Source organism: Chaetodon trifascialis, chromosome 3 (genome assembly GCF_039877785.1).
Source record: "Chaetodon trifascialis isolate fChaTrf1 chromosome 3, fChaTrf1.hap1, whole genome shotgun sequence".
Classification (NCBI taxonomy): domain Eukaryota; kingdom Metazoa; phylum Chordata; class Actinopteri; order Chaetodontiformes; family Chaetodontidae; genus Chaetodon; species Chaetodon trifascialis.
This window is the reverse complement of record NC_092058.1, coordinates 21,817,428-21,843,521: the sequence shown is the minus strand read 5'-3', so window position 1 is coordinate 21,843,521 and position 26,094 is coordinate 21,817,428. Positions and strand designations below refer to the sequence as shown.

The following is a 26,094-nucleotide window of genomic DNA, read 5'->3' as shown; positions in this document are numbered from 1 at the left end:
TCCACATCAACGCAGCTGGAGATACGAACTTTTCACTGGACAGGCAGGAATCTGAAAGGTAACTAAAGCTGTCAGACAAATGTAGGCGAGTAAAAGCACAAAGCTGCATGAAATGGAAATACTCAAGGTGGAAGTACCTCGAGTGTGTACTTGAGTGCAGCGCTTGAGTAAATGTACTCAGTTAAATTCTGCATGGCAGAATTGAGTTTGTTTAATCAATAGAGGCGATCGGGTAAAGACGGTTTCAGAGATGTTGGCAGGTGTCTCCTTTGGACGGGGCCAGGCCAGCTGTGTCCCCCTGTGTCCCGTCTTTGTGCTAAGCTAACCTAGCTGCTGACTTTATTTATCCCATAGACGTGATACCAAAAACCTGCCACCACAAGAGGGCTTACAGGGAGCAGAAAGGGACATTTTCAGCCTGAGAAGGATCCCGCAGTGAATACCACAGGACAAATCCAATCATCTCCAGACACACAGCGAGTGGCAGCTGCTCTCCTGGCAGATCTCCAAGAGGGAGTGACCAAGGGAGGGACGACAGACAGGAAGGAGGCCTGAGGAGGCTCGTCCTGCCGGCACGCCACGGCTCCCCAACACACCGTCAGTTACTCCGCTGCTGTTTTCCAGAGCTGAATGGTTGCTCGACCCGGTGTGAAAGTTGGCAGCCAGTGTGTGATGGTGAGAGGCCGCAGGCAGGCTGGCGACACAAGGGCGCACTGTTTAGCCCCCCAGGCCTCGTGCCAACACTCGACCTTTGTGTGCCGACCACACGGCTCTGTTACTGTACCGTCTGCTCAGCCTGGACGCCTCACAGAACCACTGCTTTTAGACCAAATGACAGAGACTTTCCACTCCTCCTCAGCAGCTTTAAAGTCTCATTCTGCTCTTTCCCGAAGCTTCAGGAGAGACTCGGTGTTCAAGTACAAAACACCTGCAGCTGTTTGACGTTCAGCAAAGTTTAGTAAGTTTGAACAAAGTTTGCAGCTGAAATATTCAGATATTCTGATCCTGTTGATTTAATAAGAAGACATTCAGAAAACAAACATCTGAACGCACTTTAAGAAGCCCCAGTGCTCAAAACGTCTTTAGAAATCTGTTTTATTTTTAGTTTACAGTGTTTTCAATGGCCACAGTCATCGTTCATGTTGAAATAATGTTTAAAAAAGGTATCTGAAGCTCTATGTGATGATGTTTTTCACTCACTGAGGTTTACATTCAGTTACAGGTGATTTCCACCTCCTGATGAAGCACATTAACATTAACCCTGCGAACACAAACTGCTGCTGCTTTGTCTTCGCTCTCTAAAGGTGGACGTCTCCAGGCTTCAGATGGTCTTCAGTCCATTTTCAACACCAACCCAAAAAACATGACATTAACAAAACTAAACTTCATAACTTTAAAGGTGACATATTATGAAGTTTTTTCAATAAGTTACATAAGTCTATGATTTCCATCAAACATGTTTCTGAAGCTGTTTGCTGGAAATAGCTTTCAGGAAAAGATTCTTGCCTCCCTCTATTTCCCTCTGTTTCAGTCCCTTTCAGAATGTGCTGTTTCTGGTGTCTGTAGCTTTAAATGCAAATGAGCTGCTGCTCTCCCACCCATGTTACCGTGGTAACGGGGAGAGCGGAGAGCGTAGGCTGATGTTGCACTACGCATGTGAAAGTAGCGGACATGGCGGCAGTAAACAGACCGAGTTCGTCAGTAGTTGAACCGTACGTGTTCGAACCTGAATCGGATCCTGAAGGAGGGGAGGCTCAGAACCTCAGAGAATTCAGCAGGACGCTTCTGAAAGGTTAGTCTAAAAAACGTCTTTCTATTTTTTTCTCTTCAGTATGAGCTCCGCCTGTACAGGAGACAGCATGAGAGGCCCGCAGTTCAGACAGTCAATGCTCACGCTAGGAAGCACCAATCTTAACTTGTAGCATACCAGAATGACGGGGAGAAACTCAGCTAAAAGCCTCTACCAAGCATTTGCACCCAAACGAAACATAATATATGGGCATGTTCCACTTTAGCGCGGCCGCTGATTTCCCCATGTCACACAAACCACACAAGCCTGGTATCATTTGAAAGCAGAGTCCGAAGGTCCTGGTTGTTTACATAAAGAGGAGGGGGTTTCTAGCAGTCACTGGGTTGCTGAGACATTGACCAGTCTAACTGCGCTGTTAGTTTCAGCGCTCCGTCTCATTTACACATGCAGGGGCAGAGCACACAGACGACACTGCTGAGCAGCACTACTTACCTTTCACTTCAGGCTGAGGAAAAGTAGCTAGCTAGAGCACACACATTCAAATGTAAAAAAAAAGGGGGTGCTGTTATTGACTGAAAATGCTGGTATGCAACGTTTCTTATTTCTTTAGCTTTATACATGCATGAATTCTTTTATTTTTATTTGATTGTATCAGTACACATGTGGAAATTGTGCAACAATGCAGTCAGAGCCTGAGAACATACGCTGCCAGGAGGTGTCACAGGTCACAGTATCTTTGCCTGCATTTGCAGTATGATCGCAGTGTATGATTGCAGATAACATGCCACTGCAGATACTGACCTTATGTTACGCATAACATGTTACAAGACGGCTGCAGCAAGGCCTCCAGGCATGATCACCATCCAGGTTTCGAACCTGTTTGCCTAAAGGTGCATACAACACTTACAGGGTTGACTACGGTCCTTTACAGCTATGGGGGACAGAGCAGTGAGTTTCATCTTAACCAACTTCATTGTTCATACGGCATAATAAACTAAATAAAGTCAGTCATATTTTTTCTTGAACATATAGCAAAGTTTTTCCATAGCAAATACTGTATATTACACACTTATTCACATGAAACACTTTATAGATGTACAGTAAATATTTAGTGACTGCAGTCATGAATATTTGTACATGGAAATACAGTACAAGTGAAGGAATCACTGAATACATATTAGAAAAATGTGAATACAGATGTTGACATTATAGAACCTTTTGACTAACATAATGTTCAATTTTCTCAGTTGTTACAGGTATCTAGCCTATATGAGTTTTGTGAGCTGGTGCTGGAGCTTCCTCGGCCAGAAGATTTGCGTATCATCCCATCACTCGTAGTACTTCAGATACGTTGGGAGTTTCCTGACGCCCAGGGAAGATACGCCCCCCGACTGCATCTCAACGTGTAGCTGGTGACCTCCTTGTCTGTCAGGATGTTTATCTTCAGAATCTCAGCTCTGTACTATGATGGGTCGACAAAGATCTTCTCCGTGATCATGTCCATCAAATCATCAATATACCCTGTCCAATACACAGATACACAGAAAAACGTGAATCATTAGTATCATTTATTGGATTATTCAACGACTGTTAATATAGTGACATTTTGCACTTTGAATTCTGTATTTAAGTGTGTAGTTTTTGGTTTATTTATTGTGTGACATGTACAATATAAATGTAAAAAAAAAAAGTTAACACGAATGTGGCCTCAGTCTTCACTGCACTCTCTCTTCATGAACTTTGGAAAGCTCAGTTTGAAAAGAGGATCCCCTGATGATGTGGTGGTTTGTCCTCTAACAGCATTCTTGCTGTAATGCAGTGCGAAATTATATTTTTATGATAACAGGCCATACTTAGGAGTAAAACATGACAGCACTGTTACAGTGCAAATTCAAGCACTAAAGGCTGCAACAGCTCACTGCTACATTTGATCAACAGCAGGTAACTGTAATGATGCACTGGCCTATGTAAAAAGAGAGAAGTGACATCAGTTTTATCTTATGTGTATAGCTATGCCAACAGCTGCATGCAGCGTAGAAAAGGATCACTCATAAATAAACTCCACAGAAAAAACGCTTGGAGTGTAAATTGTGCTGGGATGTAGCAGTCTCAACCATACACTCGTTTTGCCCTGGGCTTTTCTAACATACACCAGTTTAGAAGATATTTCCAAATGCATTACTTTCACAAATTCCAGAAGCTTAGACCCGGTGAAGCGTCCGTGCATGTATCGCTTGACCGACCTGGTCGCTGGATTTACATATGAAGACCGTGATGATTGCTAACTAGAAGCTAGCGGTTAGCGTTAGCTTGTGCTATATGGCGAAACGCTACTATGTTAGTTCGTGTAGAACTGAAAAATGAACACAGCTAAACATTTGTAAATGCTGGCATCTCCCTCGGACATACACCATGCAATAAGCAGGATGATTCATCATGTCCGGGTTTATTTTTCCATATCAACCTTCTCCCTCTTTCCGTGTTAACTTTACACAAAGTTACTGGTTCACGTTAATTCATCCCAAATCTGGCTTGACTGTTAATGCTCTGGTCGAAAATTATGAACGATAGCACCCAGTAACGATAGCACTAAGCTAGCTTCATCGGCATATAAATATCTTTAGCTTGCAATCTAAAGCAATAAGTATGTGAGTCCAAGAAATGTATATTGTATAAAATGGTTCGATTTTATGAAATCAATAACAGCTATGCACGTTATTATCGACATTACCTGTAAAGTCTCTTCGGGGTTGGCGGCGTTGCCCTACATGTTTTTCGTCTGGGGCATGCGCATGCGCAGTGACTGTGACCTCAGTGACGTCATTTCAGCGCTTTTCGAGTCGTACCCGCAAACTTGAATTCGTATTCACAGTGAAGACTTCGTAGTTGTAGAAAAATGAGTTGTATTTCAAGACTTTGCACTCACAGCTTTTAGACTCATACTCTGTAAAAACACTCGTAACCCGAACCCAATTTCACAGACTCAGGTATATGACAGCAGAATTTTTTCTTGTAAAACAACTTTTATGACACAAATTTGTTAACTTTACAAATACGAAACTTTATTTATGGACACGTCTTTTTGACAGCGATCTTACACCATAAATTTCAAAATAAAACTCAGATTCTGATGATCAATAAAACATTTTTTGGTTAGTCTCTCTGTGCTGCCCGGTAACAAATGGCCCCGGTGGTTGGAAACTGCTGCTCTACTGCACTGACTCTCTGTAACTGTTATCATTATCTGTGTGTGTGTGTGTGTGTGTGTGTGTGTGTGTGTGTGTGTGTGTGTGTGTGTGTGTGTGTGTGTGTGTGTGTGTGTGTGTGTGCGTGCGTGCATGTGACCTGGTATTTATCACGTTGTGGGGACAAAAATCTGTTTACACAGTCACATTGTACATACTTGTTTTTGTGCTTTTAAGTTGACAGGGAGATGTTTCGTTTCACCTCGACAAATTTGAACATTCAAATACACTGTGTAAGACGGCGTAAACATTAGTTTTGTCATTTCATTTTCTCACTTGGTCCAGATGTGCAAATTATGGAAGCTAGGCTTGAAAATGCACTGCAGTCTTTATTAGTTTTACGTCAACAATGAAAAACACGACATGTAGTGCTTATTATTGACAAGACACTGAGACCCAGCTGGCTCTGGAGAACCAATCAGGTCTATGGATTTAAATTATGGCATTTAAAGGGGACGTATTATTAATTTATATGCTGTATGTATGGTGTCACACCCATGTTAAATATCGCCAAAGCTTAAGGGGACTGCTGAGAGAAATGCACCCTGTGAGCCCCCCGCATGTAAATCCGAAACACCAGGTGACACTAAATGAAATTCATTTAAGACACTCTTCTGGTAAGGCGACAGTTTTTATCCTCACAAAATATTTCTGTTTCTATGTGGCAACAGTTCAAAAACAAGTGAGACTATTTTCTCCCATCGTGCAGGGGAGCGTTATAGTCAGGATGGCCGAGCGGTCTAAGGCGCTGCGTTCAGGTCGCAGTCTCCCCTGGAGGCGTGGGTTCGAATCCCACTTCTGACATTAATTTTCAAGCTATGTATCCCCACAGGCGTAATAATAAGCATATATAACTCTCTATGTATAACTCTACCTCTGATATAACGTACATAATATGGTACGTACGGATCAGCTACGAAAATATCGTAGTCTTAAAGGCAGTAAAAGACGCGAAATGACGATCTGTGTTGGGTTGTCTACTGACACAATTTTTACTAAGAAAATCGACGAAAGGGCAGGAAAAACTGGTGTAAAAGTCAAAGTCCATTTAATGTGAAGCCATGGTATGCTGAATTTAGCCCCAACAGCTCAAGCAATTTCTGAAATCTCTACAGGCATATCCAGTCATATCTGATAAGGTCTGATGATGGTATAGTGTTCAGAGACGTAATCTCAACATTATAGCAAAATCATTCCCATCATGATTCTTTCTATTTCCACTATAATTTGTTATTTCTTCCTTAAGTGCTACTTTTCTGGTTTGTTCTAAAGATTTCTTTAAAAGCAGTATGATGTGTTATGCTTACAGATTAAGCAAATGTGATAAAATAATCACTGATTAAAATACACATACTTTGAGGAAAAGACACACAAGATAGATACATAAACAGCGCACACTGGTAACTACAAATGATTTCCAGTCATTTATATTTAATCACAAAGTTGCCTGTTTTTCAGAGGCGTCTCTTCTCCACTAGATGGAGCTGTTGAATCCTGTAAAATACTTTTGGGATTTTGCTTGTTTTTCCTCTCTGTACACTCACGTACTCGTTCAGACATATTGCAGTGATGCAAACAGACAGTATTATTCATTTGACAGTAAAATTTCCCTGAAAAACCATAAGGAAAAGACTTTATCTTACTGTCATCATGTAACTTTCAAAATTGTTTAAATGAGTTGTGCTATGAGTCCTGTGAATCCAGTGACCCGAATTCGAGTCTCGGTGGAACCTAACTTCAGTGCCGATAAAGAGTTGCTCAATGGCTCCAAAATGCTATTAGAGATTGGAATACTACAAATGAAGTCAACAATCACAAAGGGTTTATTCTGTACACTTAACTGGATTATGTAACCACTACTTACTGCTAGAGGGCTTCACGTGCGGTATCAGTTCAGCCATCCACAGCAAACGAAACGAAACCAAAGACAAGGAAACGAAACCATCAACTTTCTCCGCAGCTTCCATCCGACACACTCCGCTGCTGCTGCTGTTCACTCCACACGGACGAGTCTCAGCCGTAGACAAGAAGTCATCAGCATGAACACTCTGAACCAGCAGTATGAGGAGAAGGTGCGTCCCTGCATCGACCTCATTGACTCTCTTCGCTCTCTGGGTGTAGAGAAGGACTTGGCGCTGCCTGCTATCGCCGTGATTGGAGACCAAAGCTCGGGGAAGAGCTCCGTGTTGGAGGCGCTGTCAGGGGTGGCTCTGCCAAGAGGAAGTGGTAGGACATTAACATTGATAACTTCAAAAGAGGACAAAACATTAATACGTTTTTGTGTGCGTCATTTATCATCTCTCTGTTTTCCTTAAAGGATCCAGCAGGAATAAGTAATGGATTAATTTAGCGGATATCACAGCAGAAACGACAAATGTTGACCAAAAAAAATGAGGATGACATCCTATTAGAGAGAATAGCATATAGACTGTTATTACAGATTATTTGAAATATTAATACCAACACCCAATTCTAAAAGCTGGAGTTGTTAAAGTTGGGTAAACCAGCAAGATTAAGACAGATTTTGCAAGTATGCAAGTGAAAAATCCCATCTCCTCCCCAAAAACACATGAACACCACTGCCTGACTCCTGCTGACTCACAACACTTGATGGAAATGGCAAAATTGTTGAATAAGTTCTGACCAAGTGAACAAAACTCATGTGAGTGTTTCCACTACAAAGCCAAAAGAGGAGAAGAAGAAGCGGTTTTCGCTGTCGTCCTCCTGGACATTCCCATAATAGCCTTCATAATCTTCATCTCCAGACAGCATGAACCCTGGCTAATACTAGCTGAAATGAAAGAACAATTCTAACCTGTCCAAACAAACAAACTTCTGCTCCTCTTTTTTTCTCTCTCTCTGCTTAATATAGCTTATGCTGCCACCTTCTGACAAACTGTGTGTTGCGTAGCCTAATTTAGCATTTTTTGTTTGTTGGTTTGTTTTTTTCTTTCTTGCAACATTTCAAAATTTTACTTAAAATTTACTTGACAATAAATGGAAACGTAAAAACCGTAGTCCTAGATGTGCCGCATTGTTTTTATTTGATATATAAAACATGGGAAATTATTTCTACAAGTCTTTCTTTGTCCTTTTAGACGTCCTCATATTGTTACTGCATGAATAGAAGTGCATCAAAATCCAGGCTGTGGCTGTCTTGATTTAGCTTAGCTCTGATAGCTGGCATTAGTTCAGGTTTGCGTTCGATGCAGCAGACCACTGGTGGACCAGTGCTACATCAGTTCAAAACTGACTTTAAACCAGCCCGGTGCTATGCAGAGATATTGTCTCAATGATCTGAGATCCAACTGTACAGTGGATTTTACTTTAATTTTCTTCAGGTATTGTGACAAGATGTCCTCTCGAATTAAAGATGAAGAGAAAGAAGGAAGGAGAGGAATGGTCCGGAAAGTTAAGCTACAAGGACCACGAGGAAGAGATGACAGACCCTGCAGTTGTGGAGAAGAAGATTAGAGAAGGTACAGTATACGCCACTCTTAAATGTCTCTCAAAAACAACGTACTGAAGGAGGTTAAATGAGTGAATCAGTGACCAGCCCTCCCATGCTTTGTAATAATCACACATCATGTCTTTTGTCTCCAGCTCAGGATAAAATGGCCGGTGTCGGGTCGGGGATCAGTGATGACCTCATCAGTCTGGAGATCGCCTCTCCTGATGTTCCAGACCTGACGCTCATCGACCTGCCCGGCATCACCAGGGTGGCTGTGAATGGACAACCGGAGAACATTGGAGACCAGGTGTGGTTGTTCAGGATTCGGCTTTGGTCTGGTGTAAAATATCTTGCCAACAATTGGACAGGTTTTTAATGAAATCTGGTACAAACATTCATGGCCCTCAAATGATGAATCCTAATGACTTTGCTGATTTCTGAAGATTGAATTATGTTTTGCGTTTTGGAACTCTGAAATTTGGAGACTTTTGCGAAGAGGAAAGATTAATGTGTCTTGTCAGGGCACCCATGAAGCTCACCTGGTAGAGTGTGCGCCCCCCGTGTAGTAAGGCTATGTTCTTACTGCACCGGCCTGGGTTTGATTCCAATGTGTGGCCCTTTGCTGCATGTCATCCCCTTTCCACTCTGTCACTCTCCCCTCTGGCAATAATGGTGAAAATAAAAGTACTGTGTTGCTATCGAGTTAGTTAGCTATGGGCTCCAACTTGAATCTACTGGAACTTTTGAAGAAATCTCTTTACATTTTTGGTAAACTTGCAATGTTATGTACACCGAATGAGCTATTAGCAGTACCTGCTTACAATATACCCCTGGATGCACAGACATATCACTGTATTGCTTTGATGCTCAAGAAAACGTACAAATGATTCTTGGGCACCTTCTGGAGTTAAAAGAAGCCTCCCATCTGTCCCTCTGTAAGCTGCTTATTTTACATACATGATTATATTTTCAAATGGTGTGTTTTAACAGTCTGAGCGTGAGGAGGACTAACCAATGTCTTTGGCGAACCTAACACTGTCTTGGATAATGAGTTTGGCTTGGGTTGAAAATTTCCCCATTTTGGAGCAGGATGACGGCAGCACTCTAATACATTACAGTAGCATCCAAGACATGCTTCCTCATAGTGGGACAGTACACAGTGGACGTGCCATTCATTCATGGTGGAACAAGGTTTGAGGGAAGAAAACTCCTACAAAACTTGGAACTCTAGGTCACTACTACAGGTAGCAAGCTAATTAACTGGACATGCTAACAGTTGTTGCGTGTTTCAAAACTGGTTAAAATGCAGTTCAATTCATTCATTTTACATTTGCTCTTGTATTTTTGATTTTGAAAAGGCTGAAAAATGACATCACCCTCCATATTTACAGTATTACTCCTAATATATCCCATGCACACTGCTTCATCATGTGGACAAATGCAAACACTGGCCTACCGTGCCTGGCTGCTGAGCTGTGACTGGACAATCACTGTTCAGGATCCTGTAATGGTCAGTCATTGACGACATACTTGAAATAACTGAAATAAGATCTTTTTTGGCCACATTCTTATATTTGTTGCACAACTAGTTGTAAGAATCTAAGATTTATCTCCATTTCTAATCCATCCAACAGTTTACAGTTTAGTTCTCTTACATGTAATGCCCACTACAGCCTCACAAGACCTTTAACGTGGGTAGAGTTTTACTCTTGTAATAATGTGTTTGTTCATTGTTTGAGTACCACAACCCCAAACAGTCGTTACTTAATAGCTGTACACTTTCTAACTGTATACTTATACTTGATATAATATAAATTCATACTTTCAGATTAAAAGACTGATCCAGAGGTTCATCACAAAACAAGAAACCATCAGCTTGGTGGTTGTTCCATGCAACGTGGACATAGCAACCACAGAGGCTTTAAAGATGGCGCAGGAAGTGGATCCTGATGGAGAGAGGAGTTTGGGTAAATAGAGTGTTTTTTTGTAAAAGGCCATTGAACTCTTTGGTGATTCAGATGTCAAATATAAATTCAAATTACAGTTACATTAATGCCTGTGAGAGCCTGTTTCTATGGCCAGACTGTCTCCACTCAGTCTGTACATTGTTACATTCTCTCTCTCTCTCTCTCTCTCTCTCTCTCTCTCTCTCTCTCTCTCTCTCTCTCTCTCTCTCTCTCTCTCTCTCTCTCTCTCTCTCAGGAATCTTGACCAAACCTGACCTGGTGGACAAAGGCGCAGAAGGGAACGTGGTTGACATTGTGCATAATGAGGTCATCCACCTGAAGAAGGGCTACATGATCGTGAGGTGCAGAGGACAGAAGGAGATCACAGATAAGGTGTCTCTTAGTGAAGCAATAGAAAGAGAGAAAGCCTTCTTCAGAGATCATGTGCATTTCCAGTAAGTTCATCCCTTTGGGGTAATTATGCAAACAGTGATTTGCAGTTTGACATGTTGTGCAGCATGTACTCAGTAGCTTTTTATTTTCGCTTGAGGATTCTCTATGATGAAGGCCGTGCCACTGTTCCTAAACTGGCTGAGAAACTCACCCTTGAGCTGGTGCATCATATCCAGGTGAATACTTCTTAGCGTTTCACCTTAACAGTTCACTACAGATTACTTTGCTCACATCAGATAGTAAAGGTTTGACCCCTGTGTGACTTGTAGAAATCTCTTCCTCGACTGGAAGAGCAGATAGAGAAGAAACTAATGCAGACTCAGGCAGAGCTGGACGGATATGGCAACGGACCCCCACCTGATGCAGCTGAGAGACTCGTGTTTCTCATTGATGTGAGTTTACTTGACACTTTTTACACTTCTAAAATACTGCACCTTCAACCCAAAACTCTAGTCAAAGTGATTTGAGCGTCTGGAAAAACTCATTTACTCTCTTGTTTTACGTGAACCTGTATTTTAGAAAGTGACAGCATTCACACAAGATGCTGTCAGCCTCACTACAGGGGAGGACCTCAAATATGGAGACAGGCTCAACATCTTTTCCTTACTCAGAAAAGAGTTTGTGGTATGGAAAGAGATCATAGACCGCTCTGGGGTAACATGTAAGTGCATCAACATGTACTTTTGATGGCTTTGTTGTTTCGTCTGTACTACAAAACTGAAACTCTCTTGAGTAAGATAGTAAAACACATTAGCAACCTATTTTAAAATTGAAATGATGGTCACTTTTATGTTTACGTTTTGCTCCAGACTGCTGTAATGACCACTGCCAAACAAGTTTTGATCTACGTCTTTTCTTCCGTTTTGCAGTCAACTGGAATATTGAGAGAGGGGTGGCTCAGTATGAACGAATGTACCGTGGGAGAGAGCTACCAGGCTTCATCAACTACAAGACATTTGAGGGAATGGTCAAGGAGCAGATCAAACAGCTGGAAGAGCCTGCTGTCCTGAAACTCAAGGAAGTGGCAGGCATGTCTTCTCATGATGCTACAGTGATTGCAGACTGGATATTTAATACATTTGAGTTATTTGATCTTGTATTGTTCAGTCTGTCTGATTTTTGTTTTGTTTTAGAAATTGTGAAGAAAGAGCTGTTTAAGGTGGCACAGAGCAGCTTTGTTGGATTTCCTAACCTCATCCGAACAGCCAAGGTGTCACTTTCATTTACCTTTGCAGCTATGAGTTAACACTGTTGAATATTTACTGACACGTAGATAAATGTTTCTTTCCTTTAGGTGAAGATTGAAGCCATCAAAAAGGAGAAGGAGATCGTAGCAGAGTCCATGCTGAGGACTCAGTTTAAGATGGAGTCGATAGTTTACACTCAGGACAGCACATACAGCAAGAAGTTAGGGAAGAGGAAGAGGGAAGATGAAATGGCTGGCTTCACTCCTCTACAAGGGAACAAAGGCCACAGTGGCACTGTGAGCAGTCATGACAATGGGGCCACCCTGAAAGAGATGGTCAAACACCTTAAATCCTACTACCAAGTATGTCATTTACATGTTGTACGTCAAATAATACAGTACACGCATTGCAGATACTTTATAAAGCTAGAAAAGAATTTGAGCTACAGAGTTTTCAAGAACTACTGTAATTTATTAGTGTAATTGTTTACAATAGCTCAGTCAAAAATAGCCAACAGGATAAACTTTACAAAGGCAACAATTTAAAATGAGTCTTTAAGTCTTTCATGAATACTTAAATCATAATGAAGTTCTAATTAATCTATAATTAGGTTATTTATGGTTTAGCAATGACATCCTAATCATTCATAGACACACATCTTTGGTAGTGATCATGATGGAATCTTTGTTTTATTTATAAATCAAGAATATTGTTGCTAATACATAAGTTATTAAACACGTATCATACACAAAAAGACATCTGTATTATACACGAAAAGACATCATAAAGACATCTGTATTACTGATGAGCAAGTAATCTGGTTGGTCATGAACACATATGTACTACCAAAGAATTCTTCAATGTTAATAATTTGTAGAAATAATCTGTTTTTCTATGGAAATCAAACATGTTATCTGAACCACAGATTGCCGGCCAGCGTCTGGCTGACCAGATCCCCCTGGTGATCCGCTACCAGATGCTGCAGGAGTCTGTCGTCCAGCTGCAGAGGGAAATGCTGCAGATGCTTCAGGACAAGGACAAAGCCGGGCCCCTCCTTCAAGAGGACTCTGGCATTAAAACCAAGAGAATCCACCTTCAGAATCGCCTCAAGCGCCTGTCAAAGGCACGCATTCTGCTGACCGACTTTAGTATGAACATATACAACTTCAACGCCACATAACTGCAGTGCAAACTAGATTTGTAGAATCATTACATTTCTGTGCAGAAACAGTAGGGAGGGGTGTCTAGTCTTGTAGCAGTCTTTTGAAGACAACTTGAATGACAGAGAACTTTGAGCAGCATTAACGTAATATCAGGTAACACCCAAAATATTATTCCTGATAGTGTGTACAGTGTGAAAGAAACAGGTTAGCAAATAAAGGAAATGATGTTAGAGGTTTGCATGCTAATGAAGTTAGCATTTTGGCTGTCGGATGGGATAACATGTCAGTCTAGAATTGTAAAACCAGGTGTTATAGATTGTAAGGTGTACGTAACCTACTGTCTGATATCAAGCTGAAAACATACTGTAAATTTCTCTTGTATTGCCTTGATAAAGCATTAGATTAGATATGTTTGTTGACTTTTGTGCTTTTTGAAGAATATTACCATTGATACATTTAGCATTAAGGCGGGCTGGTGAGTCTCAGGTGTGCTCAGGTGATGAGGAGGCGTGGACAGGCGGAGCCACTCCTGTTAGTGCAACCCATCCACACAGAGAGACAGGGAGGGACAGACCACACACGGGGGAGAAGGAGACAGAAATACAAGGAAAAGGGGAGGTTTCTGTTTCTCTGTTGTACACTTGATTTCTGTGGAAAATAACATGAGCACTAGCGTAATAATTTTCCTCATTATTACCATTTGTTCTTATGTAGTTTTTATTTTTTTAGTGTTAAAACATGATGACAGTAAGGGACAACATCTGGGTTCAAGTCCAGCTGGGGACCTTTGTTGCATCTCTCTCTCCCTTGTTTCCTGTCATGTCTCTACTGGTATTGTCTAATAAAAGCATCAAATGCCCCCAAAATAAATAAACAGAAGTGTTCAGTTAATGGTTCAGCATGAAAAGAACCAACCATTGTACTTTTACATTTGCTCCCACGAGCATTTGGTCATCTCATGTGAAGACTAATCCAAGGCTAATGTATTAGCTGGCTAATAAGTAACACTAACAAGCTTGGTATGGTATGAGCTCAGGCACAGATATCTGGTGACTAGTACTAACAAATGCATAAAATGTGCATTCAATGTAGTGTATGTGTGTGTGTGTGCGCGCGCGCCGACCCAATCACAGTACTACCAGGACACGGGTATGGCTTATGGAAACTTTCATTTTAGGCTTGGCAGAGCAATAAGTAGCAAAGCAGTTCAGTGATCAGTTCAGAACAATAGCCTCTCAGTGGAATACAGATTTGAAATGTTTGGTGAGCCAAACATCAAAACACAGGCAGGCAAAGACCCAGGAAGTGCATAACATCAAATTTCAGAGTCTTTAAATGTTTGGTGCAGTACACACCAAACAGTCAAAGGTGAACAAAGAATCCAGGAAGTGCAGGGCAAGACTCATGGTTGGAGACAAAAGGCTGAGGTATTCACTGGGGAACAGGAGAACAGACATGGTCAAAGGCAGACAGGTTAGGCAACAAGAGATCAGTCCAATAGTAAGTGTTGGACAGTCTTAGATGAAAACAAAGAACAGTCAGGCCCTGAGTGAGGGCGGGAGAGCAGCTTAAATACTAGACTGATTAGGAATGAATCTCAGGTGTGTGATCAGGTGAGCGGGCAGGTGGGTGCGGCTGGCAAGGGAGTGAAAGTAGAGAAGTACTGAAGTACTAATACATGTAGAGAAAAGTACAGTTTGTGAGACGTAGGGAAGAAATTAGTATAAAAAGTACTCAAAGTGAAGTACAAGTACCTCAAAATTGTATGTAAGGACTAGAAGAAATGTAGTTACTTTCCACTGATGCCAGGTCAAAAACCCTTTAAAAACATTATTAATTGATCCTAAAATAAAGACAATAGGTCCGTCCATGAAACTGAAGTAAGATTTGAGAGGGAGAAAGTGAGCCGTCATGGATTTAATTTCAGTTCTAGTCATTTCAAAAGTTTCAACAGATTTAAAAAATAATAATAATAGGTTTTGAGTATGAGTTAACTGGGGGTGCAATAGGAGGCAGACTTATAGAACAGTCAGTTTCGATATAACAGTGAAAGTTTAACCTTTAAATGTGTTTTCAGTTGTCACTTGGGTGTTTGAGCGTCACTGCAGAGTGATGTGTGTGCTCACCTTGACGCTAAAGACTTCTTTCACATCCTACAGCTGAAGAGGAAAGGCTTCTCTACGCTCACCTTAAACCCGACTTTAACACGTTTAACACGTTCAACACGATTGCAGTCAAGTGTGATGAGGAAACTCCAGTTCACATGATGCACTGAGAACGGACTTTTCAGTGAAACAGGTGAAAATAAGGTGAATTTTAATTGAGGGCATAGAAAAACATGCAGGTTAACTGTGAAAAACAGTTGAGATGCATATAAAAAACGATGGCATTCTTTTATTAAAGGCTGATTAACAAACCACTACAGTCTTTGTACTGTTTAAAAAGTTTCTGTATGAACTAAGAACACTTGTGTTGAACAAACTAACAGCCAAGATGCTAGTGATGCTGATGAATGGCCAGGCAGATTTTTAAATCAGATCTAAATCAGCGTAGGAATAGTAACTCTATCTCACCACATGGCCTGTAAAACAAGCATTACATGAATGTTTTTCTCCCAGTAAATGATGGCATCCGCATTCAGCATCCGCTCAGTCTCAGTGGCAGAGAAAGGAACGAAAGTCGAGGAAACGAAACTGAACCCCATCACTGAGCTGCCCCCACTTTCCATCCGACACACTCTGTCTGCTGCTGTTCACTCCACACGGACGAGTCTCAGCTGTAGACAAGAAGTCATCAGCATGAACACTCTGAACCAGCAGTATGAGGAGAAGGTGCGTCCCTGCATCGACCTCATTGACTCTCTTCGCTCTCTGGGTGTAGAGAAGGACTTGGCGCTGCCTGCTATCGCCGTGATTGGAGACCAAAGCTCGGGGAAGAGCTCCGTGTTGGAGGCGCTGTCAGGGGTGGCTCTGCCAAGAGGAAGTGGTATGTTAATGAAAACAATATCTATCTATCTATCTATCTATCTATCTATCTATCTATCTATCTATCTATCTATCTATCTATCTATCTATCTATCTATCTATCTATCTATCTATCTATCTATCTAAAAACAGGATGACACTCAAAACAGTAGAATAATCAATTATTATGAAAAGATGACACAAATGGAAGAGAGCAGAAATTAAGTGCAGCAGTATTTAAAAATAAATAAATAAATAAATAAATAAATAAATAAATAAATAAATAATTGATGTGGCCCTCACTGCTGTGTCCTGTCCCGACAACCCTGATCCCTCCTCTCCTCTGTAAGAACTGAGAGAAAGGCTTGGAGTGAAAAGAGGAAGGAATTTTACTTAAAATAACAAATTAGCCTACAGCCATTCTCGATAGTTTGAGTTAAATGCTGATGGCACCATGCCAACATACTGGCAATGTTAAAAGGCAAGTGTTCACGAGGTGTACATACAGGGCCACACTACTACCTGTTTGAATTTGGATCATGGATTTTGGCAAGAAAATATTGACATTTTATATTGACCTCTCCAGCATCATGCCTGGTTGCAGCCTAGTCTCATACCAAGTGTGTCACTGTCGAATTTTGCCTTGTAATTGTGTGAAAAGTACATGTGTACGAAAGTGCAGTTCAAATAGGGCCAATAATGATGGAAGCAGAAGACAAATGTGTTAAGAGTGGTGAAGTGCATGTTGGCAGAAGGAGGTAAGGGTGGATGGACGGGTCCAACACATGATTTCACACAGTCGACTGGGCTTTGAATCTTGTGTGAAACAAATAGCCAAGTGTTCATTGTTTTAAGCAAATAGATATTTAAACCCAAACCATGTTTTTGTCCTTTTTTATTTATATTTATATTTTTTTTATAAAATTAATATTTTTTACAAAATATAATATCTCGTTCCACTGCTTTGCTGATGACATTCAGATCTATCTGCTCTTAAAGGCAGATTGTGTGGACTCTCTGGAACCCTTGTTTAACTGTTAAAAAGACTTAAAATCATGGTTGGGCCTAAACTTTCTCTGTCTCAATGAAGACAAGACAGAAGTTGTGGTATTCGGTTCATCTGACAAGCTGGATCATTGTACTAGCACTCTTGGCACTTTAGGGTTTGTCACTCATCCCTTTGTTAAAAACCTGGGTGTGTTCTTTGACAGTGCCTTTAATTTCAACAAACAGATTAGCACTGTCGTTAAAGAGTTTCTTCCAGTTAAGGATGCTCACCAAACTCAAGCCATACCTTCCTCGTGGTGACTTTGAGAGAATCATTCACGCTCTGATCACGACCAGGCTGGACTACTGTAATTCTCTGTATGTTGGCCTCGATCAGTCTTCTCTCCGCCGGCTGCAGTTGGTCCAAAATGGTGCCGCTCAGCTTTTAACTGGGACTAGAAAGCGGGAGCATATAACCCCAGTCTTGGCATCGCTTCACTGGCTTCCTGTTCATTTTAGGATAGTTTTTAAGATTTTATTTCCTGTTTTTAAAGTTTTACATGGGTTGGCCCCACCTTATTTAGCAGACCTTATTCAGGTCCACAAACCTATTAAAGACCTGAGGTCGTCCAGTCAAGTGGTCCCCAGATCCAGACTCAGGACTAAAGGTGACCGAGCCTTTTCAGTGGCAGCCCCTAAACTGTGGAACAGCCTGCCGCTGGACATTAGGGCTGCTCGGACTACGGAATCTAGTCCCAGCTGAAGTCCCATCTTTACTCAGTGGCTTTCAGTTCGGTTGGGCGTTGACATCCTGGCTGCATATATATTGCCTTTCTTCATTTTATGTTCATGTATGTTGTTTTTGTAGTGCTTAGAAGTCTGTAAAGCACTTTGGTCAACTTTGGTTGTTTTTAAATGTGCTATATAAATAAAATTGACCTTGACCTTGACCTAAACCAAACCAAGAAGTTTTGGTCCCTTGGCAAAATTTATTTTGAAAGTCTATGACACAGTCTATGACACAGTGCATATTAATGATTGGTAACTTGATAAAGAATGAAAACATGTTACATGTCACATAACATTGACACGCTGGACTGGCAGCTCCATTGCTTTGGCGTAATACTCGGTTGTCATAGTTGTATGATCCCACTTTCATGAAGATGGTATCTGTGTTTTGTGAGATAGCATACTGCTTTTCTTAATTTTCACCAAGCACTCTTTCGATTTCATGAATTTTCCCCTCTCATCATTCGCTCTTTTGTAATTCAGGCATTGTGACAAGATGTCCTCTCGAACTAAAGATGAAGAGAAAGAAAGAAGGAGAGGACTGGTATGGAAAGATAAGCTACCAGAGCTATACGGAGGAGATAGAAGACCCTGCAGATGTGGAGAAACTGATTCGACAAGGTACAGCATAAGGCATTCTTAATCCCTATCAAAAGCCAAGTATTGATATAACTTAATTATTTTAGGTTTCAGCAATCAGCACTTCGATCCTTTGAAATCATCACACATCACGTCTTTTGTCTCCAGCTCAGGATGAGATGGCAGGGGTTGGATCAGGGATCAGTGATGACCTCATCAGTCTGGAGATCGCCTCTCCTGATGTTCCAGACCTGACGCTCATTGACCTGCCCGGTATTGCCAGGGTGGCTGTGAAGGGACAACCAGAGAACATTGGAGACCAGGTAGGCTTGTATAGTGTCCTGAAAGCATGCTGTCAGCAGTTGTCATTTCTTTCATAGAAAGTTGTTCTAAGGCAGGGATGGGGAACCTATTTTCTATCAAGGGCCATTTCAACTTTCATAACATCCTTCGAGTGTCACTAAATAATTGAACACATACATCACACTAACATCTGTGATGACTGGAACTGCTTTTCTTTGGTGAGGCGTCCGATGTCAAATGGCAGTGAAGATGGTGATGATGATGTTAGCTGGTTTTCCAGGTTTGGGTCAGTTTTGGGCACAACTGAGTCTTTGTAAGAGTCAGTTTTGAAAAGACCTGCTCTCAATAGTAGATTGTTGCTTTGCAGCTCAGTGATTTTGTGTTGTAGGTTGTCAGGACATCAACTGGTTCATCATTAAACTGTGTAACAACTATTATCAGTTCCATTTGTTTTTTTCACATTTGAAGCCGAGAGCTGAGAAGCTGGCTGGAGCCTCTGTGATGCATTGAAGTGACATCAACCGTTACTTACATGCTGCCTTCAGGGATCACTCAGAAGGACATTTTAGTTTACTACTTTATGTCATTTTCTTGTATTGCTGGAAAAAAATGGTTTTTTTTATGAATTACCCCATGAGTGCAATCAAATCAATCAATCAATCAAGAGGTTCCCCACCTATTTTCTCAGGAAAAGTATGAACAATGAGATCAAACTTGGTCTCTGTGCTTCCCACCCCTACACAACATCTCATGAATTACTTCCCATATTGACCATTCCACTGACGAGACTCTCCAGTCAAAAGGCCAAAAGCAAATAAGACTGCCATGAAAATCACTGAACACTTTTATCCCTTTACAGCCTCAAAGGGGCTGGTAGCAAGGCTGTAGACTTTTTGTCCTGTAATATTCCTTCAATATGTGAATAGAACTGCCTTAAGCACAACTGATAATTGTTCAATTTATAACCTAATGTACAATGCGAATTAATCATTTCAGATTAAGAGTCTGATCCAGAGGTTCATCACAAAACAAGAAACCATCAGCTTGGTGGTTGTTCCATGCAACGTGGACATAGCAACCACAGAGGCTTTAAAGATGGCGCAGGAAGTGGATCCTGATGGAGAGAGGAGTTTGGGTAAACAGCTGATTTTCGGAAAGGGCCTCTTGGCCAGGTTACTTGATTTTTCATTTGTTCACTCTCTGTCTTTCTCTCTCTCTCAGGTATCTTGACCAAGCCTGACCTGGTGGACAAAGGCACAGAAGAGACAGTGGTGGACATTGTGCATAATGAGGTCATCCACCTGAAGAAGGGCTACATGATCGTGAGGTGCAGAGGACAGAAGGAGATCACAGATAAGGTGTCTCTTAGTGAAGCAATAGAAAAAGAGAAAGCCTTCTTCAGAGATCATGTGCATTTCCAGTAAGTTCATCCCTTTGGTGTAATTTTAACAAACATTTTCATGGTGATTTATGCTGTTGTACATGTAATGACATACTCAGCAGCTTTATTTTCTTTATTTTCTCATAGCACTCTCTACAATGAAGGCCATGCCACTGTTCCCAAACTGGCTGAGAAACTCACCCTTGAGCTGGTGCATCACATTGAGGTGACCTCTTACTGTGTGACCTAAAGAGTTTACTATATCTTACTTTGTTTACTTCAGGCGTTTAAGTTTTAACCCCTGTGTGATTTGCAGAAATCTCTGCCTCGACTGGAAGAGCAGATAGAGGAGAAACTAGCACAGACTTGTGCAGAGCTGGAGAGATATGGCAATGGACCCCCATCTGATGCCGCTGAGAGACTTGTGTTTCTCATTGACGTGAGCTCCGGCTCTCTGCATCACATTTACCTGGCTACACATACAAATGCTCACCACCATGTATGGATTTTAAATATTTGCTGAATAAACATAAAACACCTGTAAACAGCTGTGTCTGCTGTCACGTGTGTGCTGCAGAAAGTGACAGCTTTCACTCAGGATGCCATCAGTCTGACTACAGGAGAGGAACTCAAGTGTGGAGACAGGCTCAACATCTTTTCTACGCTCAGGAGAGAGTTCGGGAAGTGGATTGCCCACCTTGACCGCTCAGGAGAAAACTGTGAGTGTAGCATTTTGATGTGGTCTACAGCTGTCTATCAGCGGGACTCTGAAACATGTGTTTCTATATTGCAGTTAACAAGAGGATTGAGAGAGAGATGGAGGAGTATGAAGAGAGGTACCGTGGGAGAGAACTGCCGGGCTTCATCAACTACAAGACCTTCGAGTTTATGGTCAAGGAGCAAATCAAACAGCTAGAAGAACCAGCTGTCAAGAGACTCAAGGACATTGGGGGTATATGATTGAATATAAGACAGATTGAATGCATTTTTGCTTATATCATACAGCCACACATGGAGTGCTGAGTGGAGATCATGTTGCTGTATCTTCTTGTATTTCTGTTTCTTCCAGATGCTGTTAGGAAGGTGTTCATTCAGCTGGCCCAGAGTAGCTTTGCTGGATTTCCCAACCTCGTGAAAACAGCCAAGGTAGCCATCTTCTAAGAGTTCTATGGTGACATTCAGATAGTCACTGTCAGCATTTTGGCTCTCAGAATTTAAATTGCTTCATTTTGGGAGTGTTCATACTCACCAGCATCTTATTTTCTAGGGCAAGATTGAAGCCATTAAGCAAGAAAAAGAGTCCACAGCTGAATCCATGCTGAGAACCCAGTTCAAGATGGAGCTGCTTGTTTACTCTCAGGACAGGACCTACAGCAGCAGTTTGAGTGACAGAAAGAGAGAGGAGGAGGAGGATGAAAAGAATGGCTTACAACGTACTGACGTGCCATCATTTAAATTCAAGAGTATTGTGCACAGCATGGATAATCACGCAGCACTTCAGGAGCTAATGCTGCACCTTAAATCGTATTACAAAGTAAGACAATGATTCACGAAGAAAAGCAATGAGAGCAATGCAGGGGGTACATTTTCAGTAATGGGGTTGTTAACTTAAATGTTTCTTTATTTTTCCTCATTCAGATTGCCAGCCAGCGCCTGGCTGACCAGATCCCCCTGGTTATCCGCTACCAGATTTTGCAGGAGTCTGCTGTCCAGCTGCAGAGGGAAATGCTGCAGATGCTTCAGGACAAGGAGAATTCAGAGATCTTGCTGAAGGAGGATCTTGACATCGGCAGCAAGAGGGCTGCTTTGCAGAGTCGCCTTAAGCGCCTCACACAGGCTCGTGCATATCTGGTGGAGTTCTAGAGGGGGTCGAGGGCTGGCAGGGTCTATTGTACCTCTTTCATTTGTCAAATAGTATAGTACAGTAGTGGTTGTCGGATTGTTATACTTTTATTTTGTACTGTGCTCAAATGGCAAGTTTGCTTCAGATGTAATAACTAGGTCAGAACAGGTCAATGTGATGCATGGTCAATGTGGAGTTGTTTTAAATGTACTGTAACATGTGTTGCCATTGCAGAACTTTAATTGGCTGTTATTTCACACAGCAAATTTTGATGATAGGACCATGCTGTATTTCTGAGACATCCCAAGTTCAGTTCTTGTCAGGGAACTTTGACATCCCCAGAAAAGATTGTTCTAAAACTTGCCAAATGCATCTTTTTAAGGTTGCTCAAATATATTTCTTTAAATATGCATTAAGTCTGTAATTTGGCCAGCTGAGACACAAGACTTGTTCATATACCTCAGGCTGTATGAGTGACAGAAACAATCAGAAAAAAGTCCATTGTGCAAAGGCAACAACAACCAAAAAAAAAAAAAAAATGGGTGTGAGTGATCAAAACTTGCTTTTGCTTTCATTTCGTTGTCTTTGCTTGAGTTTTCTTTAAGTGTTATCAATGTTACTTCATGAATAAATAAATTCTTCATGTGACAGATGTTTTATTTTTGAGGTTTTGTGAATATGTCTACCCACAGCCCAGGGTTACACCAGATCATCTGGACCTGAATGTCAAGAATATTTCGAACAGCTTTCTGCAACTCTACATTCATTTATTTCTGTATTATTATATATAAAATGTAATTCTTCATCTTTAAACTGTTTAATGCCTCTGTTATATGTAAAATATTGGATTCATCAGGTGTTACACATGCTTGTGTCCTCAGATGTGTTATAAAAACAAATGTTTCATGGCAAAAAAATGCAGCTTGTTGAAAATGGCGTTAATGAACATCTAAACATGCTCGAACTTCATAATTAAATGGTGTGGTCAGTTTCCCATTAAATCTCATTGAAATGTTTTATCTTCTGCGTTTTATTGTGTTTGAAATTGTTTGTTAATCTGTTTCAGTGTTTTAAACTAGTGCTGTCAATCGATTAAAATATTTAATCGTGATTAATCTCATGAATGTCATAGTTAACTTGCAATTAATCGCAAATTAATTGCACATTTTTATCTATTCTAAATGTCCTATTAATTATCATTTTAATGCTCTTATCAACATGGAAAAGTGGATAAGCTTGCTTTGTGCAAATGTTTTTTTTTTTTTTAATTGAAAACAACGTGTAGTGTTATAGTTCACAGTAACATTCTCATTTTGAGCAGTCATTCACATTTGAATGAATCGAATCTCACACAATTTAACACTGTCAATAAACAGATGACAAGAAAAATAAATGCTTGGTTACAGAAAAGCCCCTTCAACAACCCTTTCTAAGGGATCAAAACAGGGTGATACAAAATAAGGTTACAAAGTGCACATCAAACATACAAGCAGTCAGACTATACTGCTCTTCTGTTTATTCACCAGAGACTCAAAGTCCGTGCCTCTAAGTAGTATGCTAGTCTTTCTACTATCATTCTTTCCATTATTTTCCCTAAATGTGAAGGCAATAGGTCGATAGTTTGTTGCTATGCCTGACTCTTTCCCTGGTTTCTTGATTGGAACTATCACTGCTAACTTCCAACCATTTGGAAGCTTTCCTTCAGTCCACATCTTGTTGAATAATCCCAATATAACTATTAATGTGTCATCGTTTAAATGTTTCACCATTGCATGACTTATTTTATCTTTTCCTGGAGAGGTAATTTTTGCTTTCATAATTGCTCTTTTCATTTCATCAACTGTAAACAAAGAGTTTAACACATCTTCTTGTGCTTTCTTGCTCTCTAGATATTCTACATTCTGCCTTTTTGTATTTTCTCTTGCTTTCCTTTCTTCCTCTTTAAGATTTGCATTACTGTGAACTATTGCTAGAATTTTAACCATCATACTTGCCTTTTCCTCATCACTTATTGCTAATGCCCCTTCATGCTTCAGAACTGGATAATTCCACTCTTTCCTCACTCCACTCATCTTTTTAATTACTCCTCATATCTCACTGATGCGAGTGCTTTTGCCAAGACTTTCACAGTATTTCTTCCAATAATTCCTTTTCGCTCCTCTGATTATTCTCCTTACTTTAGCTTGTTCCCTTTTGTATTCCACAAACTTAGCAAAATTCATTGCTTTTTTGAATGCATTAAATGCTTTGTTTCGATTCTTGATGACTTAACCACACTCTTCTGTCCACCAAGGTACCAGCCTTTTATTTTTTCTTCCACATTTCTCAGCAATAGTTTGCTTTGCCACCTCAATTATAGCCTCTGTGATGTCCCTATTCATTTAGTCAATATCTTCATTTAATTTCACTTGCTTCATACCTTCTTTACTAAGATACTTGAATTTTTCCCAATCAGCTGTTTTGAATATCCACCTTTCTATTGAACCAACTGTCACACTGTTCTCTCCTCTACCTACCTTGCATGTTATAGGATAGTGGTCACTACCTGTTGTGTCTTTGTTTACCTGCCATATTGCCATGCTTGAAATCTCTTGTGAAACCAGAGTTAGATCTAATACTGAATTAGACTTTGATTTATGACTTATTCTTGTTGGAGAACCATCATTCAAACATATCAGATTTTTATTATCCATTCTCTCCTCTATTACCAACCCATTGTGGTCTGTTTTATCTCCTCCCCATAATGTGCTATGGTCATTGAAGTCTCCACACTATATGACTTTTTTGTTTTGACCCTCTATTAATTCTATTTCATTTCTTTCAATTCTTTTACGTGGATTATAAAAATTTGCGATAACCATACTGTGATTTTTACTCCAAATTTGCACTACTATATATTCCAAGTTGCTCCCACTCCCTAGGATTCTATACAGTATTCCTTGTTTAATGTATGTTGCACATCCTCCCCAGAACCATTTACTCTGTCATTACGTTCACATATATAACCGTTGATCACAAAACTTAGAAGAGGTTTTAACAATGTTTCCTGAACACAAATAATATCTGGCTTGTTTCTTTGCTCATGAATAAATCTTTTTAATTCTTGCCTGTTAGCTATCAAGCTTCTCGCATTCCACTGAAGCAGAAGCAATATTATTATATCAGGCTTGTGACTGTGCCACCTCATCTTTCCTCAACCATTCCTTGTTTTTCAGTTCTTCATACACCTGTTCCCATGCTATCCCTTTTATATCTAGGTAACAATTTGCACTTTTCACAACTTTTGCCGTTTTCTCCGATCTATGTTTAGTTTGGAACGTACAGTTAATCACTTCAGCCATAAAATACGGGAAGTTTTGTTTACTGACAATCAATGTATCTTCCTTCACCTTGCAGCATTTTCCTTTGTCCTCCTGTCTTGGCACCATCATATTGCAATAGGCTGCAATATGTCCATATTTCTGACATTTGTAGCATCTCAAGGGTGGAGGAACATATTCTCTGACACTGTATCTCATGAAACCAACCAACACCCAGTCTCCAAGTTTTCAGTCTTCTCACATTCTTCACTGTTCCTCCTTTGATGTTTTCCTTTAACTTTTCCAGGTCTTCTTCAATTGGGATTCCATATATCACCCCTTTAACACCTGTTCTGCTCTCAAATAGCACCTCAGTGAGTGAAAAACATCATCACATAGAGCTTCAGATACCTTTTTTAAACATTATTTCAACATGAACGATGACTGTGGCCATTGAAAACACTGTAAACTAAAAATAAAACAGATTTCTAAAGACGTTTTGAGCACTGGGGCTTCTTAAAGTGCGTTCAGATGTTTGTTTTCTGAATGTCTTCTTAAATCAACAGGATCAGAATATCTGAATATTTCAGCTGCAAACTTTGTTCAAACTTACTAAACTTTGCTGAACGTCAAACAGCTGCAGGTGTTTTGTACTTGAACACTGAGTCTCTCCTGAAGCCTCAGGAAAAAGCAGAATGAGACTTTAAAGCTGCTGAGGAGGAGTTAAAGTGGAAAGTCTCTGTCATTTGGTCTAA

General features: G+C 40.6%; 2 protein-coding genes and 1 non-coding gene across 3 annotated transcripts; all 3 read left to right on the top strand.

Annotated features, from left to right (window-relative positions):
- Positions 1-5,716: 5,716 nt before the first annotated feature.
- Positions 5,717-5,799, top strand: trnal-cag (transfer RNA leucine (anticodon CAG)). The gene has a single exon. It is a non-coding gene; the product is annotated as a tRNA-Leu (tRNA).
- Positions 5,800-6,966: 1,167 nt separating this feature from the next.
- LOC139351025 (interferon-induced GTP-binding protein Mx-like) lies at positions 6,967-13,245 on the top strand. Its single transcript, XM_070992662.1, has 12 exons — positions 6,967-7,221; positions 8,337-8,474; positions 8,599-8,753; positions 10,275-10,413; positions 10,649-10,847; positions 10,943-11,021; positions 11,115-11,237; positions 11,365-11,506; positions 11,715-11,873; positions 11,979-12,055; positions 12,140-12,394; positions 12,958-13,245. The coding sequence occupies exons 1-12, from the start codon at positions 7,035-7,037 to the stop codon at positions 13,210-13,212; spliced, it is 1,908 nt and encodes a 635-aa protein (XP_070848763.1). The 5' UTR covers positions 6,967-7,034; the 3' UTR covers positions 13,213-13,245.
- Positions 13,246-15,945: 2,700 nt separating this feature from the next.
- Positions 15,946-22,138, top strand: LOC139351033 (interferon-induced GTP-binding protein Mx). The gene is made up of 12 exons (XM_070992675.1): positions 15,946-16,180; positions 18,418-18,555; positions 18,682-18,836; positions 19,813-19,951; positions 20,038-20,236; positions 20,345-20,423; positions 20,514-20,636; positions 20,775-20,916; positions 20,991-21,149; positions 21,267-21,343; positions 21,465-21,731; positions 21,836-22,138. The coding sequence occupies exons 1-12, from the start codon at positions 15,994-15,996 to the stop codon at positions 22,058-22,060; spliced, it is 1,890 nt and encodes a 629-aa protein (XP_070848776.1). The 5' UTR covers positions 15,946-15,993; the 3' UTR covers positions 22,061-22,138.
- The last annotated feature ends 3,956 nt before the right edge of the window (positions 22,139-26,094 follow it).